This window comes from Chaetodon trifascialis, chromosome 19 (genome assembly GCF_039877785.1).
Source record: "Chaetodon trifascialis isolate fChaTrf1 chromosome 19, fChaTrf1.hap1, whole genome shotgun sequence".
Taxonomy (NCBI): Eukaryota; Metazoa; Chordata; class Actinopteri; order Chaetodontiformes; family Chaetodontidae; genus Chaetodon; species Chaetodon trifascialis.
Genome location: NC_092074.1, coordinates 16,774,942 through 16,791,077, shown reverse-complemented (window position 1 = coordinate 16,791,077; position 16,136 = coordinate 16,774,942). Strand labels below are relative to the sequence as shown.

At 41.8% G+C, this 16,136-nt stretch overlaps 3 protein-coding genes across 4 annotated transcripts in view; 2 read left to right on the top strand and 1 right to left on the bottom strand.

Moving 5' to 3' along the window:
* LOC139347511 (mitotic deacetylase-associated SANT domain protein-like) overlaps positions 1 to 16,136 on the top strand; it is a 340,723-nt gene that overhangs the window by 30,546 nt on the left and 294,041 nt on the right. The window lies entirely within an intron of this gene.
* On the top strand, positions 1,408 to 7,284 carry LOC139348134 (uncharacterized). The gene is made up of 21 exons (XM_070988083.1): positions 1,408 to 1,430; positions 1,518 to 1,576; positions 1,676 to 1,762; positions 1,842 to 1,963; positions 2,059 to 2,202; positions 2,350 to 2,448; positions 2,536 to 2,706; positions 3,065 to 3,167; positions 3,786 to 4,006; positions 4,184 to 4,337; positions 4,415 to 4,626; positions 4,697 to 4,817; positions 4,889 to 5,097; positions 5,217 to 5,331; positions 5,415 to 5,584; positions 5,666 to 5,760; positions 5,865 to 5,995; positions 6,447 to 6,636; positions 6,794 to 6,935; positions 7,033 to 7,129; positions 7,214 to 7,284. Exons 1-21 carry the CDS (start codon positions 1,408 to 1,410, stop codon positions 7,282 to 7,284), a joined length of 2,736 nt encoding a protein of 911 aa, XP_070844184.1.
* zpax1 (zona pellucida protein AX 1) lies at positions 10,993 to 16,081 on the bottom strand. The gene is made up of 21 exons (XM_070987875.1): positions 16,062 to 16,081; positions 15,908 to 15,984; positions 15,741 to 15,836; positions 15,522 to 15,646; positions 14,911 to 15,054; positions 14,742 to 14,831; positions 14,466 to 14,630; positions 14,295 to 14,391; positions 13,997 to 14,214; positions 13,755 to 13,911; positions 13,470 to 13,678; positions 13,258 to 13,375; positions 12,900 to 13,099; positions 12,722 to 12,836; positions 12,459 to 12,628; positions 12,284 to 12,381; positions 12,044 to 12,174; positions 11,748 to 11,937; positions 11,376 to 11,517; positions 11,156 to 11,282; positions 10,993 to 11,075 (listed from the first exon to the last, which is right to left on the bottom strand). The coding sequence occupies exons 1-21, from the start codon at positions 16,079 to 16,081 to the stop codon at positions 10,993 to 10,995; spliced, it is 2,772 nt and encodes a 923-aa protein (XP_070843976.1).

Here is a 16,136-nt window from a genome sequence, read left to right as displayed (position 1 = left end):
AAGTAAGTAAAATCACACTCTGATGTTTCAGTCCTCTGTGAGAAAGCACTGCTGGCAGGATGACTGCCAAACCAGGCAGTAACACTGTGTTTGGCAGCAAAGGGGAAATACAACATAGTAGTAGGAAAACATTAGGGGAAAAAGCTGTTGTGAGTGCTGTTTGACAATTTGTAATCTATGAAATGATTTGGCAAGTTTTTCCATCCCTGATTGTATTACCCCAAGTGTGCTGCTTTTAGACTTCTTCTTCCTTAAAGCACCAAACCCTTGCAGTAGAATTTACTCTGTTCTTCTTTGTAAAATTAATGTGCCATTTTAACATTTCTCTGTCTCATTACGATAAAGACACATCTGGGTTTCTAGATTAAAGTTGTGAATTACTAATTGGGAAAAGCAGGGACTGACCCACAGTTTCACTGCACATTATTCAGAAATCCTTCAAACTGGCCCGACTTAAATACAATCTTGTGGTCCTGTGAGAAAGTTTTTAGAGCTTAACTATTAGTCGATTAACATAAGATTAATTAGTGTCTCTTGCTGCAAATTTGATGATCTTCATCTATTATCATTGGCCAAATATGTGTACACATACATGGAGTTTGACTCGGCACAGGAATAGACACCCAACTAAGAACAAGCACAACAAATACTGAACATATCAAGGTAAAGAAGAATAAGGAATGGTCAGGAGTGCGAACTGTGAAAAAGATGTATTGGTACATGTCAGGAGTGTAGATACACATATAAATCACCAATGACCAGCAACATAAATAACAATCTATATACAAGTCCAGTATTCTCGGTTGTAAGCAATACAAATAGTGCAACAAAGTACTGAAGATGATCAAAGATCGTCATTTCAGGAGTGAAGGTGGAGATATATGGTTGTGGTTGAGGGTGGGAGGGTCTTTTTATGATTAGCATGTGTTGTTTTAAACTCTTTTTTAATTCTTCACTGACTCAAATAAAGAACATTTGTTTGTTTTGGTTTCACACCTCATTATTTGAGTCAATGTTGTACTGTGACCATTTATTCCACATCTTATTTCCATTCTTCATAACAATAGTTTAATAATGTATTTTAAAAAAATAACTTGATTTACTGTCGGAGCTGTAGACGCTTATGATGACAACATTTTAATAAAATTCCCTTCTTTAGCTTTAAGTCAGCTAGGATAATCAACCTCTTTGTCGTGCGTGTTGAGTCACATTACAAGACACTGGTCCACACAATTATCCTCATCAGGCAGTAATAGGATCCACCTGTGTGTGGTTGCATTTGTTGAGCAGGAACCTCCCTCGCTCTTCCCAAAGTGTTGGCCTGCAGAGTTTACTGCTGCCTCAAACTTCATTAAAAACTGCAAATACGAGGACTCAGAAACTTACCAGTTTCCCAGCTCTCGTGCCATGGGTCGTGTAGTTGGATTGGGGTTTGTAGTGTCGTTTTTAATCCTTTGCTTTCACCCAAAGTTTCACATTTTTATTGCTGTTTTGACTGATGATTCAATCCCTCTCAGGTGGTTAATACTCCTGATGGCAGTTGTAAACACAGAGGCTCAAAAGAAGCCGTCTCTAAGTAAGTGTTTTTTGGTGTTATTTTCCTTAAACAGTCACTTGATTACAGTCTGATTTTAATCATAATATGTGCTGCTGACTACATAAATGTTTACTCCAGATGTCCACTCGAAGTGCCTGGGGAATGTCATGCGTGTGGACGTCGGACCACTTGGAGGAAATCTTCTTGAAGTTGCTGCTGTCATCAGTAAGCTGGCATTTCTGAATTTATTGTTTTTCTCTGTCTAATGTTTCCTCTCTGACTGCCCTCTTTCCTCTCTCCTCAGATAACTCTGCCATCCTTCTTACGCCAAGCTTAGCTTCTGAGTGCGGCTTCAGTATGAAGATAGACCAGCTGGGGAACGCCATGATCTATGCCTCTCTTCAAAACTGTTTTGCTCAAAATCTGGTAATGAGACCGGAGATATCATTTTGCAGAGCAGCACCAAATGTGTTTTCTTTAATGTGGTAATCATTTTGAGTCTTATTTCCATGTGTTTGCAGGAAGATGAAGCATTCACAACAACATTAAATCTTCGACTGTATGGGAACCGGATCGTAGAAGATGAGCTGTACCAGGTGGCTGAAACCTGCCACTACACCACCTGGGCCTCCAGAGAAATTGTCTGTGACGGCAGCTACATGGAGGCAAGTGAATGCAGCAGGACTCTCAGGGGTCATGTTGCAGTCTGTATGATAAGAGGCTCTATGAGCATCAAGGCCGGTGCATTTGCTGTCACTGCAGATGAGAGCGGGAGAGATTGATTATCACTCATGGAGTGCCCTCATTTCTAGGTGTCTGTGAAAAGGGCAGCTCCAGAAGATTATACCCTGCCTGAACATCCCATCCCAGCGGCTAATACAAAGTTTGGTGATCCCCGACGAGCTGCTGAGGTTTCATGAGTTCATTTGGTCGATTTTCAATATTCCTGAAACGTCTATTTCTCTGTTTAATGGCATGTCTTGATAATTGCCTTGCAGAAACGACTTTTAGATGCAGCGTTCAGAATCACAACGCTGGTGTTCTTCACTCCTGAGGAGAGGATTATGAAGGTGGCTGAAGCCCAGAGAAGTGGATATGGGATTGCAAACAGTGCTACAAGGCTGCTTCTGAGAAGTCCCAAGACTTCTCCTGAGACATACACCCAGAATGTAAGTGGACTGCTTTTCACTGCCTTTCAAACAAGCCTGATATCTTACTCCTCAGGAACGCTCTGGTTAAATTTCTTGCAGCCCATTAAATAAGTCACTACTTGCTCACACTTGCAGCCAGGAAACTATTGGATTTAGATCAAATATTGTAATCAGACTGCCTTTAAATGGACTACTTTGTCTGAAAAAACATTTGGCACAGTTAAATCCATTGGTAGGCTACTTTTTTATTTACATACTCCATTATGTTGAATTACCTGAATCTTTAGGAACAGGTCTGTTGTTCCAGCAGTATGAATAATACTAAATGGTCTAACCAAAGCATTTATACATAATGTTCTGTAACCTCGCCCCGCAGGTAGCAGGGGTGCCCATGACCGTGCTCAAAACCTCTGTGATCTTTGAAAAGAAGTGGCTGGCAACTCAGATCGATGCTGCAGCTGCTTGCCCATCACTGGAGGGTAATGAGCATGTTTGAAGAACAGCAGGCAGGCCTGTAGCTACCACTGAGGTCATGCCTTTGGTATTTACTCTGGAAATGCAAGGTTTAGCAACTGGGAGGGAGTTTACAGTCAGCCATTAATCTTGCATGTTGTGGGTTTTTTTTTTTCATTGGCTGATTCTGTTTTTCTTTTTTAGACTTAATGTATTCAGATTGGACCACTGTGAGGCTGATTAATTTCGCCACAAGAATTGGTATCCCAGCAGTGTGGAGAAGGCTTTTTAAAACGGCACTTAAAGCTTATGCTAAGGACAAGAAATGTACATTCAGAGAAATGTTCTCTGTCCTGCTGAATTGGATGAGGAGAATGATACCACATGTGTTTGTGTAGTAGACATGTGCACACGAGATTCTGTATAGTTTAAATAAATTGGTGTGGTGGTGGTCTTTAGAGGTACTGGTAGGTGGGTTTTGTTATCTTTGAGCAGAGCTAGGCTAGCTGTTTCCAAGCTCACTGTCTCCTGGCTGTATCTTTTCACAGAATCATCTCATCTAACTCTGCAACAATTCTGTTGAATGTATCCACGTTGGGTCTTTCCTTGTCTAAATGCTCTATGTGTTTTGTATTTGTGTACAGGCAGTGTTTCATTCAATCAAAACATGATCACCTGGTTCCTGCCGAGGCACATCGACCCTCTGATTTCCTCCGGCCAGTTTCAACTGCTGGAGGTTCACGTGGGCGTCAATGGCCAGAGGCTCGACCCTGCGGAGATGGCCGCCAGACAATACTTCCTTTCCGTCAATGACCTACACATCATCCTTCAAATTCCTGTTGGCGCTGTTGGAGGCTACTTTAAGGTCATCACACAGCTCCTGTGAACATTTTTGAATCCAGCCTCAGCATCAAGAGATCTTCGGCTTCTATAGAGAAAGATTCAGGGCTGAGCGTTTGTTTAATATGCATACATGTCCTTAAAGTTGGGCTTGACAACATATCATTGAGGGAAGCTCTTACTGAGGATATTTGTTTTGCAGAGTCATGTTCAGGATGGTCAATACTTCACTTATTATAATATTGAGCCGATGCTGGAGTTGCTCTGGACTGAAGACACTCACGAGGACACGAGATACAAAGTCCTCCTTCCCATCATGACCCCTTTACTGTCTCGACCTCTGCAAGTTACTGACAGTGAGTCTCATCTCGGTGATCTGTGTGTTTCTTAAACATTGTCAGCAGCCCTCATTCATTTATTTTTTGCCCCACAGAAACTGTTCCTGGGGAGCAGATATTTAAAGTCCTGCTCGGGCCTCTCGCCTCTGATGTGGCACTAATAAACATTACCTTCCCCTCTGAGGTTTTGTCCGTGGCGGACTGCAGTGTCAGAGGCATTAATGTCCTGGAGCACATGTCCCCTAACAGCAGCTCCAAGGTCTTCACGCTTGAAGTGCCTTTCACGGACCCTTCCGTGCTGCAAAAGGTAAGTTTTACTCCACTTTTAGAAATGAAATGCTGTGTTTGGCTGCTTATGTCTCTGTATTTCCCCACAGAAAGAAATGGCACTGACGGTCTACTCTCTTCACCTGACCTTCGGCTTGCTGGTCCTGCCGGAGTTTGCTCCGTTTTCTTACACTGCTTATCTGGAAGCAAAATTAACAGAGAGAGGTGGCCTTCTTTGTCATTTTGGATGTAAACCAAAAGCTAAATCTCAGCAGTATCTTTAAAAAATCTGTTTTTATTCTCCCCTGCAGTTCCTCCCTCTGTCTCTGGAGGCTGCGACTATCACAACTTCTATGTCCTTGTAAAATACGGGACTCAGGGCTTCAACTTTCAGACCATAGTGGGAAAACAAGTGTTGACCCCCAGCCTGGCTCAGCAGTACGGCTTCATGGAGAACGGAACACACTTAAGCTTCGCAGTGCCGTTTACGTCCCCCGGTGTTGCATTTGAAGTACGATCAGGATTTCTTGATCAAACTGATAAATGTTCTAGGATTTATTTTGCTCACATTGCTATGAAAGATTAGCATCCTTCACATAGTTCTTTCACTTTTCTTTGATGTCCTCCCAGGCTGTTCAGTCGTCGTACATCAGGACCAGACTCGATGTCGTTCTGAGGAGTCAGGAAACCAACAAACTTATCAAAGAATTCTCGATGGCTTGCAATTACTTCTCAACACTGACTGGTTAGAGGAAAACACATTTGTTTTGTTTTTTCATGCCTGACTGAACACCTTATGCATGCTAACGTCTGATCCTCGTCTTTCAGAGTGTTTTCCTAATGGAACCATAACAGCTCTGGCTGTGAAATTAGAGTCTGTTCCCAGTCTGAACCCCAGTCAGCTCACCCTCAGAGACCCCAACTGTGGTCCTTCCTACAGCGACGACCGCTATGCTTATTTTGTCTTCACTGCGAACTCCTGTGGGACGACCAGAAAGGTGGCATGCTGCTGTCTTCCCCATGCAGACTGTTAACACTGAGATTGATGTAAAACTGAGTTGTTGTTTTTTTTTCCTTAGTTTTTGCCCAATATGATGCTGTACGAAAATGAAATATCTCTGCCAGATGAGCTTGAAATGAAAAGGGAATTGATGTCTGATGAGCCGGAATATGAGTGAGTGCCTTAAAACTTATTGTTTCAGCTCTGTTTACCAGAGGATTAATCAGGAACTGTTCAAAACATTAAGAGTCATTTCTTTTTCAAATTCCCCCTTTAAGGTTAAAGGTTTCTTGTTACTATGACATCAACAAAACCCACGCTGTGGTCTTCCACACCAGACCTCGCAGGAGTGAACCATACGCTGAGAACGCAAGAGGCGAGCTGCAGGTTGCAATGAGACTTGCTTTGGGTGAGTTCTCACACATTTTTTTTCCAACATTAGAAGTATAAAAAGGTAAGTGTTTATTGAAGAACTGGGGGAAATAAGACTTTCCTTTCATGTCAACCTATTGAACCATGGAACGCTTCATGGATGATGGAAAGGGATGTGGGTCTTTTCACCCTCCTGCATGATGGAGGCTTTTGGTCAGAAAGTTGGCAGTGTCCTCGAAAGTCAGGAGGCAATCTCACAAATTGCTCTTGAACTAATTGTTTTTGGTCAAGTAATTGGACTTCTGACATCAAATTCATTGACTTTAAACCCAATCATCTTAATGACTGAGTTGGCAAATGGGCCAATGTAAGTTTCAACTGAATTCACTCACTTATTTGCATCATATGTCTAAGTTCTGTGAGCAGGCTGTTCATATTGCTTTCTGACTCCTTGATAATTCAACTCAACATGTTCTGTCTGTCTTTAGATGACTCGTACACCGTGTTTCACCGTGATGAGGCTTATCCCATAGCAAAGTACCTACAACAGCCTCTGTATTTTGAGGTGGAGTTGATGAGGTCTACAAACCCCAGTGTGTCACTGGAGCTGGAGAACTGCTGGGCGACACTCTATGCAGACAGGATGTCGCAACCCAGATGGAACCTCATCATTAACGGGTAACTTCTTAATCATGGCCGGCTGGGTCGCTTGCCCGCAAGTACAAGATATATCTGTCAATCAGTCTTTTTTTTCCCTTCATAATGGACATGGTGACCAACGAGGCATGAGCTCAATCAGCCTCATTTCTTTCTTTTTCTTCTGCCTCCCTTTCAGCTGTGCAAACCCAGTGGACCCCTACCAGGTGATCTTCATTCCTGTTTGGGCTGATTCCAGAGTTCAGTATCCCTCTCACTTCAAGCGCTTTGAGATGCTGATGTTCGCCTTTGCAGAAGACCAAGATAACTTGAGTCGCCAGGTGACTTCAGCAATAAGAATGCATTCTCCTTTTGTATTGCTTCAGACATGGAAAAGTAATGTACCAAGCTGTAAATCAATCTGTTCATATCCTGTAGCTCTTTGTCCACTGTGACGTGGTGATCTGTGATGCCAGAAATCCACTGGGTGGAGCTTGTAGTAGGCAGTGTTCAACCCCGGAGAACCGAATAAAAGGTATGAGGTCTCATTCTCACATTAGAGAAATGAATATTTTTTTAAAGTGGCTAAGATTTTTATTTTTTCTTCCTTCTCACACAGGTCAAAGGCGTGCTGTCTCAGACGGCCTCAGTTTCAAACACGTGTCATCAGGACCCATACTTATAAGTTAAGAAGTAATAAAAGTGATTTTTAACAAGAAGTCAGTTGCATTGTTTTCTTGCAAACGTTACCCTGGGGAGGAGGCGCGTTCACTTCGTAGACTTGACCCTCATCACGATGACTTGTTGTGCTTATATGTTCTTTTTCTGACTCTAATTATGTTCCCCATGGGTAAGATTTTCATTTTAAAAACCTGCTCTGTTGCCGTAAGTGTTAGCTGGAGAAGAGCCCACGAGTGTTTATTCTGAACTAATGTGATATCATCACAATAAACATGACAGGAGTGAGAGGAATGGGGTAGTGAGGTATCTGGAGCCTAAAGCCAGTTCTCACAAAGGTGGCGCTCTGTTAACCTGGGTATGTCACCATGGTAACTCATAGTGCACACCTAACCTGTGTTTCTGATTTAAATGGCTGTAAAAGGAGCCACCCTGGCGCTAATTATTTCCTTGATGATGTTCTCTGCAAGCACTATAGATTCTCAGCTCATGTGCAAACTTACTGAGCTGTACATGAATAATGTCGCTGAACAAAGCCGTGTAATAAACTGTGAGCATTGTGTTTTTGGCCACAAGGACCTGCACACATTCAGCAGATGATGCAATAAATCCTGTTTGCTTCAGGTAATAACACTTTAGATTTCACACAGCATTCATCCAAACGCTAAAAGAACAATGAAAGCACAGCAGCAATAGCCAAGTCTGTTTTACACTGCTGGTATTGTAGCTAATTATTAGAACACTAATTAGAAAATTGATTCGTTTATTGGTACTTATCACAGATGATAAAATTCATTTCACTTTGATTTGATGTGCACATATTCATTAGAGGATGGTATCAGACCTGAATGTATTTCCTGAGTTTAATGTTTGAATATGTTGCATCACGTTTAAGAGAATGTGCAGTTGTCACATTAGAAATAAACTGTAGGTGCTGACAGTAGAAAAATAAATGTATCAGTTTAGGATTTTACATGATTAGCAGTTCTGCCAGCATTCCTCTTATTTGAGGTCAGTGCTACTTTTTGCTGTGATTTTTCTATATATATTCTTCATAGCTCTGCAGCTGCATCTGATCAGTCCATTTTGTGAGGAGGAAGAGTCAAATGATGCACAAAATACCCCTTTTATGGGAATGTGCACAGAGCCTGATGGAAAAAAAAAAAAACTGGGTTAACAGAGAAAGTTGATACTGATTGTTTAGGTTTTATGGAGCCAGCTCACACAAAGACAACTTGGTTATGTCGAACTTCATTTGCAGTGCACCCCTCTGATGATTCAACACTTAACAAAACCTCTTTTTAATTTTCAGTCACTATAGCAAGTTTGTTTTGGTGAGTCATCTAGATTCTTCCGTGCTCAAACCTGTGTGCTTTAGGCAACTGCACAACACTTCTTGATAAACATGAGGCAGCAAACAGGTATAAATTCTATCAGTGTGGTAATGTTTGTTCCATGGAATAGAGTCTGCACTGCATCAGTCCAGAGCACCTGCCGCCATTTTCTGCACCCCAGTTCCTATGTTTTCTTGCAGAGTTGAGTCGCTTGCCTTTGTTTCCATGTTGGAAGTATGGCTTTTTGGCTGCAACTCTTCCATGAAGACTACTTCTGGCCAGACTTCTTCAGACAGTAGATGGGTGTAGCTGGTCCCACTGGTTTCTCCCAGTTCTGAGTTAATGGCACCGCTGGACGTCTTCTGATTTCGAAGGGAAATAAGCTTGATGTGTCTTTCATCTGCTGCAGTAAGTTTCCTTGGCTGATGACTGCATCTACAATCCTCAACGTTGCTTGTTTCTTCGTACTTCTTCAAAAGAGCTTGAACACCACATCATGAAACCCGAGTCTGCTTTGAAATGTTTGTCTGGGAGAGACCTTGCAGATGTAGTATAATTACATTATGTCTTGTTGCTGCGCTCAGTCTTGCCATGGTGTATAACCTATGACATGAAACTGTCTTCCACAACCTCACCTTGATAGCAGAGTTTGGCTGTTTGTCACCCAGTTTTAAGCCTCCTACACAGCTGTTTCTGTTTCAGTTAATGGCTGTGTTTTAACCTACATGTGAAATTGATGATCACTAGCACCTGTTTGGTATAATTGCTTGATCATACACCTGACTATAATCTTACAAAATCCCTGACTTTGTGGAAATGTACCTATACATATTGATGTGCTGGTTTGAAGGCAAAGGGTAGTAACACCAAATATTGATTTGATTTAGGTTTTTCTTTTGTTAGCTCCCTTTGCATTTTGTAAATTGATAAAAATAAAAGCATTCTTAGTTTATAGTATTTTTCACACCTGCCTAAAACTTTTGCACAGTAGTGTAAACTAAACAAAATAAAAATATAGTGTGCAGCAGTGGTTTCATTAATAACATCAGTCTTACACCATGCAAGTACATGACGGGACTTCATTGTATTATATTATATAAGGGGATAAGTGAACCCGAAAAATGCCATAGCAGAGCCACTGGATCCCCTCACTGTAGGGGTCAAGCTTTCAGGCCTGTGTTGTTCCGTTGATGTACACCACACATGCACTCACCCACTTCTTAAGAATATGTTGAATGATGACTCATCTGACCATATCACTTTCTTCTCCATAGACCAGCGCTTGTGGTTTTTGAGCTCAGATGTGCATTCATCTCTGTAATGAGTGGTTTATGCTCTGCAATCCTTCTATAATATCGCTCTCTTTGTAATTCTTGCTGACACAGTCTGATCACATCCTGCATTGTCATTCTTTACATTTTGTACTAATGCACGAGCATCACAATCATCAAATGTGAGCTGTCGACTATAATTTGTGGACCTATTCACCAATTGTCTTTCCCAATGGATCTAAATGTAGTTGTCACTTTTGTTCCTGTTTCTACTGAAGTGCCAGCCAGTTGAGCTGTCTTTGTGACTGAAGCTCATCCGTGCCCCAACAAGAAACCCTTTGTCAAAGTCACTTAAATCATTTCCTCAACTGGACCTGCTCAGCATTCCTGTACATGTCACAGAGCATGACAATGTTACTGACTGGTACCAAAGAGTGTAGTTATAATTAGCAATTTGGGGCATTTAAACTTTATTTTTGCAATATGAAAATGAAATTTTACAAAATGCAATATTTTTGAAAATGTTCAGTCTAATCTCATGCAGTAAATCTACTTTACTGTGGTGTTACACCTGTGCATAAAGTATTTTGTTATCTGCCATTTCTTTTGACGCTTATCAAAATTGGATAGATTTGATAAAATACATGAAAATATGTTTTAGAGACCATGTTGTTAGAAAGCAGTTCCATTGAAACAGTGGAATGAGTTTCCAAATTCAATTCTATGAGCACAGCCAATGAAATTGCATTCATCCACATAAGAAAACCTGGCAACACAACCATCTGCACACCACTGGAATAGAGAAAGGTGACTCTTTTTAGGTGTCAATCCATAACTGACCCAGAATAAATCTCTATGTAATAGACAATTTACAAATGTACATGGGCCACTACTCCTTCTCCTGAACAGTCTTGCAGCTTATGTGCATTTTTGGTATACAGAAGTCACCTGTTGTTGATGTGGCCAATCTGCAACAGCTAGTTTAAGTACAAGAAATCATGCAGGCCTCAAGTATGCCAAAATTCACTGCAGTGAACTACAACCTTATGCTACAGAGGCTGGAAAATAGGACATTCAAAACTTCAGATGGACAAAAGTGTTAAGAATCTGTTTATTCAGAGGTTTGACTGGGTGTTAAACAAAAGAATGGGTCCAGAGGAGAGCTGCCTTTGGTGGTTGGAGTCTGTACTTCTTTGCTCTGGAAATGCAATATAAATCAACATCAGATTAAGTTTGAGTAAGAAGATTTTAGTCAAAACTTAACAATTAGTCACTTACTTCTTACTCCTTTTATCCCTTGGTGATGAGCATTAGTTGTGCCTGTACGATGCACACACTGGCCTCTGCAGGCTCTGTCTGCTTGGCTTTTTGTGTCACAAATCAATGCGTCACAGTGGACATAAATCTGGACAGAGAGAAGATTTATTACACAGGGTTGCATGCAACTGTCCCACGTGCTATGGCTAACAGAAGCCTCATTTGAATGCACAGCCTTTACCTCGTCTTTCAGAACCTCTTCATCTTTGGTGAAGGTGAACATCTTTATAGAGAAGCGTTTGATGTGTGACGGGTCCTCAACCCTGGCATCAGTCACGACAGGATGGAAGATGGTAACATAGCTGTCATCACGGTTCTCACAGCTAGTGGAGGAATAAACATGCATTAGCAGCTTTTAAATCCACAAAAATGGGATTTTACTTTATGGACATATTGTCATGGGACGGACGTTGCACAAAGACACAAATACAAAAAGTATATTTTTGACAACCTGCTTTTCAGATCAAAAAGTAGTGGAAGTAAACCTGAATTGAGATTATCCAACACTGCAAAGAAACTGGTGTGTAGTGTGTTAGATTATGCTCTGCACTACCTGTCCACAATGATGTCCCAGCTGGGCACAGATGTCCGGTCTTCATCAAGAGTGGCCCAACAGTTCTCCAAGATGAGCTCCAACCGCGGATCAGTGGACTGCATCAGCTCCACCTCAAAGTACAGAGGCTCCCGCAGATATTTCACTACTGGATAATCTTCTGCTTGATAGAAAAACTCGTAGGATGAATCTGGAGAAGAGTCCCATTAGAGAGAAAAGACAGACATTAAGTGCGTTAATGCATTTTCTATGCACCAAAAAGCTAACATGTTCCATTTAGTACAGTGCAGCCTTACCTTGGGCTAGCCTCATTTGCACCATTAGCTGCCCTGAGCCAATCTCTGCTGTGGGGTCATTGCTTGTTGGTTTAGAGCTGAAGGCAACAGTCTGAGTCTCATTGACCATGTAGTAGCAGGAAATGGTTTGCCTGAAGAGATTCCAAAAACAAAACAAACAAAAATACATTTAGAATATGGCTAACCTCAAATCACAAACTAGATGGTACATTAGGTTAAAAATTGGATGAGTCTTCCTACTTGTAATCCGGGTCAATTGGTGATGTGTAGGCTGCTCCTTTGTTGTGGTCATAATTCAGGCCAATCTCATTTTCATACAGCATGTAGTGGTCAAAGAACTTAAAAACAAACACAAGGGGCAGTAAAATGTTCAAGGACACTTTAATTTATAGAATTAAGGCAACATTAAACTTACTGTTCTAGTGGTCCCACAGGAATCAGCACTGAAAGAGAAATGGGCAAAGCGATCATCACTGAATACTGGTTTACAGGACTTGTCCTTTAGAGTCAGCCAACTTGGGACGAGATTAGGCACCGATTCCACCTTCACAGCCAAAGCAGTTATTGTTCCATTGGGGTAGCACTCTGAAAGTATAAGAGGCAATGGATTAAGAGAAATGTCCTTGAAGCCAAGCAGCAGAATACCAAACTTTTTTTTTTTTTTTTTTAACGGCTTACTAGTTGTTGTTAAAGGGAAGTTGCAGGCCAGGTAGAGATCAGCCAGAACCCAGTTGTTATTGGGATCGAATAGAAGCAGGTCCAGTCTGGCTCTGACTGAATCTGAAGTAATCAGCTGAAAAACAAAGCAAAGTTATTTAATGCAGATGACTTATGAGTTTGAAGTTTCGTAACGTACCTCGAATGCCGAGTCCATGGCAGTATATGGCACTATGAGGCTGAAGTGTGTGCCATTTTCTTGGAAGTTGTAGCTCTCAGCCAGCTCAGGTGTTAGCTGTGAAGGTCCAACCATGGTCTGGAAATTCTTGCCTTGATTCCCATACTTCCCGCTGATGTAAAACTGGTTCTGGTCACAGGTGCCAGACATGGTGGGTAGAACTAAAAACAGAGAGTGATGTTAGTCATTTGGCTGAACAGCTTTTTCTCCAATGTGTTGCCTGTGAATAGTTTTGGTTTCATTTCACATTTAATTCTGGAAAAAGCAGACATTATGAACAGGTGGTCAGAAGCAAAGAACCAAACCAAGATGAGCTCACCAACATCCTGCAGAGAAGCTTGCATCTCGACTGGGTGGGCAAATGGAGTCTCTTCAGGCAGGATGAGAAACCCAAAGATCAGAGGGAGGAAGTAGACTGTAACCAAGGGTTCAGGATTCTGTAGATATAAAAAAAAAAAAGCTCAATCATGTCATTGAACACACTTCAGCTGGTATGGACCATTTTGCATTAGTGCAGGTCAGTTCACTTACATGTTTCAGGACAACATCGGCATCAAAGGGCACTTGTAGAAAGAAGGTCTTGGATCCATTGGGGAAGCTGTGCTCCTGGACAATGAAACCTTTGGCAATGCACTCCTCAACAGTGAGAACCCCAGTGGAGAAGGTGATGTTCCTCAGCTCCACATCATGAAGGAAGGTCCCCAAGTGAACACTGAACACTCGGTCTTCTGGGACAGTATCTGAAGGACAGAGTAGCCAGGTTATACCTTTTCTGCAAGCCTGATTTTCTAGAGTCTACCAGAAAATTGGTCTTACTGTCTTGGGTGTGGGGATTTCGAGGCATCAGAGGGGTGGTGATGGGGAACAAAACCTTGTATCTGGTGTCATCTTGGTTGTTATCCGCCCTCCACAGTACCTCAAGCATGGGCTCCACAGAGTATGTGATGTGGTACTGGTAATCTGGGGCATGGCTCTGCAATTATTCATGGCATTTTAATAAAACATGCAAATGCACCAGTGGCCAGAGTCCTGCATATCAAATCTAGAGACTTCTCAACCTTGTAATACCCATCAGGCGAGCCCACTGGCATCTCAATGATGATGTGGAAGTCCGTGGTAGACAGTGTATACCCCTGTGTGGTCATGTGAGACTTATCCAACCTCTGCCCATTGATGCCCATGTGCATTTCTAGGATTTTAAAGCTGCTGTGTATCAGAGGTGTCACACGACGAGGTACGTGCCAGGAGATTACATCCTCGGTGAAGAGGACGCCACCTGTTAACAAAAAGTTGATTTACGCATGCAACAACTTAATAGTTGAGTTTACTGTGAAATCCTGATTGCTCGAGACTCACCTGTGGGACAAGCAGCTGCCAAGTTCACCATACTCAGACCATGTGGTGCCTTGTAGTAAGCGCTCACGCTGAAAACTTCCATGGGGATTCCAGCCACCTATAGAGGATTGAATGATAGTTAGAAAGAGGCAGAAAAGAACCAAACACTGGAAATGGAGGAATGTTGCTTACATCCTCTGAGTAGGTCTCTGCTGTATTGTACGGGCTTCTCACAACCAGACGGTTGGAGGTCATCATGGCACCGTAACCAGCTTGTTCAGCTTCCCTCAGCACCATTGACACTGGTTCTGGAGTGTAAAACGTCATCTTCCAGATCCCGTGTGCTGCACCAGAGGCCTACAGGGAAGACAACTTGAGCTCTCATTTCTTATATTTGAAGGGGATACTAAATTGTGCATGGTTACATCAGGTCAATTTTAATGACAATTTAAAAAAAAAAAAACATACATCAGGAATGGCGTTGATCTTTGAGATGTCTTCCTGAGCTTGTCCCTTAGCTTCAGCTTGTGCATCAGGTGTAGCCATGTAGTTTGACACCTAAAACAGGAAATAGTGGCTTTATTATTTATGATCACCCACACATATGATTATAGAACCATCATGTAAAGTGACCTACTTCCATGTAGTTCCTGTCGCAGAGAATCTCTCTAGAGGCCCACCGGGTGTAAGCGCACGTCTGCATCACATCATGATTGAACACCTCTGATGGACTCTGGCTGTACATTTTGAGTCTCAGTCCAACATTAAATGTTGTGTCATCCTACAAATGAAGGCACAAGAATAAAATAGTATGAAGATTTGCTGCTTTTGTCTGTTTCATGAAAAACAGAGTTTTGAACAACATTTTCTGAACCAAATAGAAAAAGTTGAGAAAATGAAGGCAGATTAATGGGTGAAATCAGTTGCAGCCATGATTTTTTTTGCATTGATAATCTTAACAGTAATGGAAATATATTTCATAGGCCATCAGGTACATGTATACTGAGTGAGCGGGGAGGAAAGCAGAAATTCGTAAAATGAAAACACTCATTGGAAGTTTGGGTTTAAGTCATCAGGCAAGCACATGAAATTGGAAACGATCATCTGCAGTGATGAACCATTTAAAAAAAAAAAAAAAAATCAGTGTCTTGGGAAATAAATTTGAGAATATATGGACCATACCAAATGTGTAATCACTGGAAGTGCCCAATAAAAAAAATGCTATCAGATAACTTCTGCTCAGCTTACTTTGTTGTCCACATAGCAGGACAGCAGAGACGTGTAGATCCTGGTGTTACCCCACGGGTCAGACTCCATGCTGTATCCACACTGAGCAGCCAAGCTGGGTGTTAACACAACGTGCTGGGTGCCATCTGGGGGAGAAGAACAAAAAAGGCAAACATGACCACGGATCACTGCTGCCCATGATGAACCAATCTGCTCATCATTTGCAGATTTTACACTCACTGATGGCTTCCACCTCAAGCTGGTTACCCACTGCTAGAGCCTTGTCCAGTGACAGCCTCATGAGGTTTCCCGCACAGTCTGACCTTAAACCACTGCCTGGTGAAAGAAAAGGCTTGTGAGGATGTAAACTGTGATATTGAGGTTACATCGTGTGAATGAAGGCTTACTTGACTGCGAACCGAGCTTCATATTTGGCCTTGCTTGACCCAAGAAGATTACTGCAGCCATCAAGTTCCACAACAAACTTGAACATAAAAAAAACGAAAAATTTTAAAGTGAGCAGCGAGAAGTCATTAAAAAAGAAATGGAAAATAAACTCACATGTTCTCAAGCCTCCGCATGTTGCAGTATGAGTATAGTCAAACCAAAAAAAACAAAACTAGTAGTCCAATCACC

Coding starts and splice junctions, on each gene's coding strand:
- LOC139348134 (XM_070988083.1), top strand. CDS start 1,408: ATGGGTCGTGTAGTTGGATTGGG. Junction 1,763..1,841: donor TGAAGTTGCTGCTGTCATCA/GTAAGCTGGCAT, acceptor CTCTCTCCTCAG/ATAACTCTGCCATCCTTCTT. Junction 5,996..6,446: donor TGCAATGAGACTTGCTTTGG/GTGAGTTCTCAC, acceptor GTCTGTCTTTAG/ATGACTCGTACACCGTGTTT.
- zpax1 (XM_070987875.1), bottom strand. CDS start 16,081: ATGCGGAGGCTTGAGAACAT. Junction 15,647..15,740: donor GCTTGAGGTGGAAGCCATCA/GTGAGTGTAAAA, acceptor CTTCTCCCCCAG/ATGGCACCCAGCACGTTGTG. Junction 14,215..14,294: donor GGCAGCTGCTTGTCCCACAG/GTGAGTCTCGAG, acceptor TTTTGTTAACAG/GTGGCGTCCTCTTCACCGAG.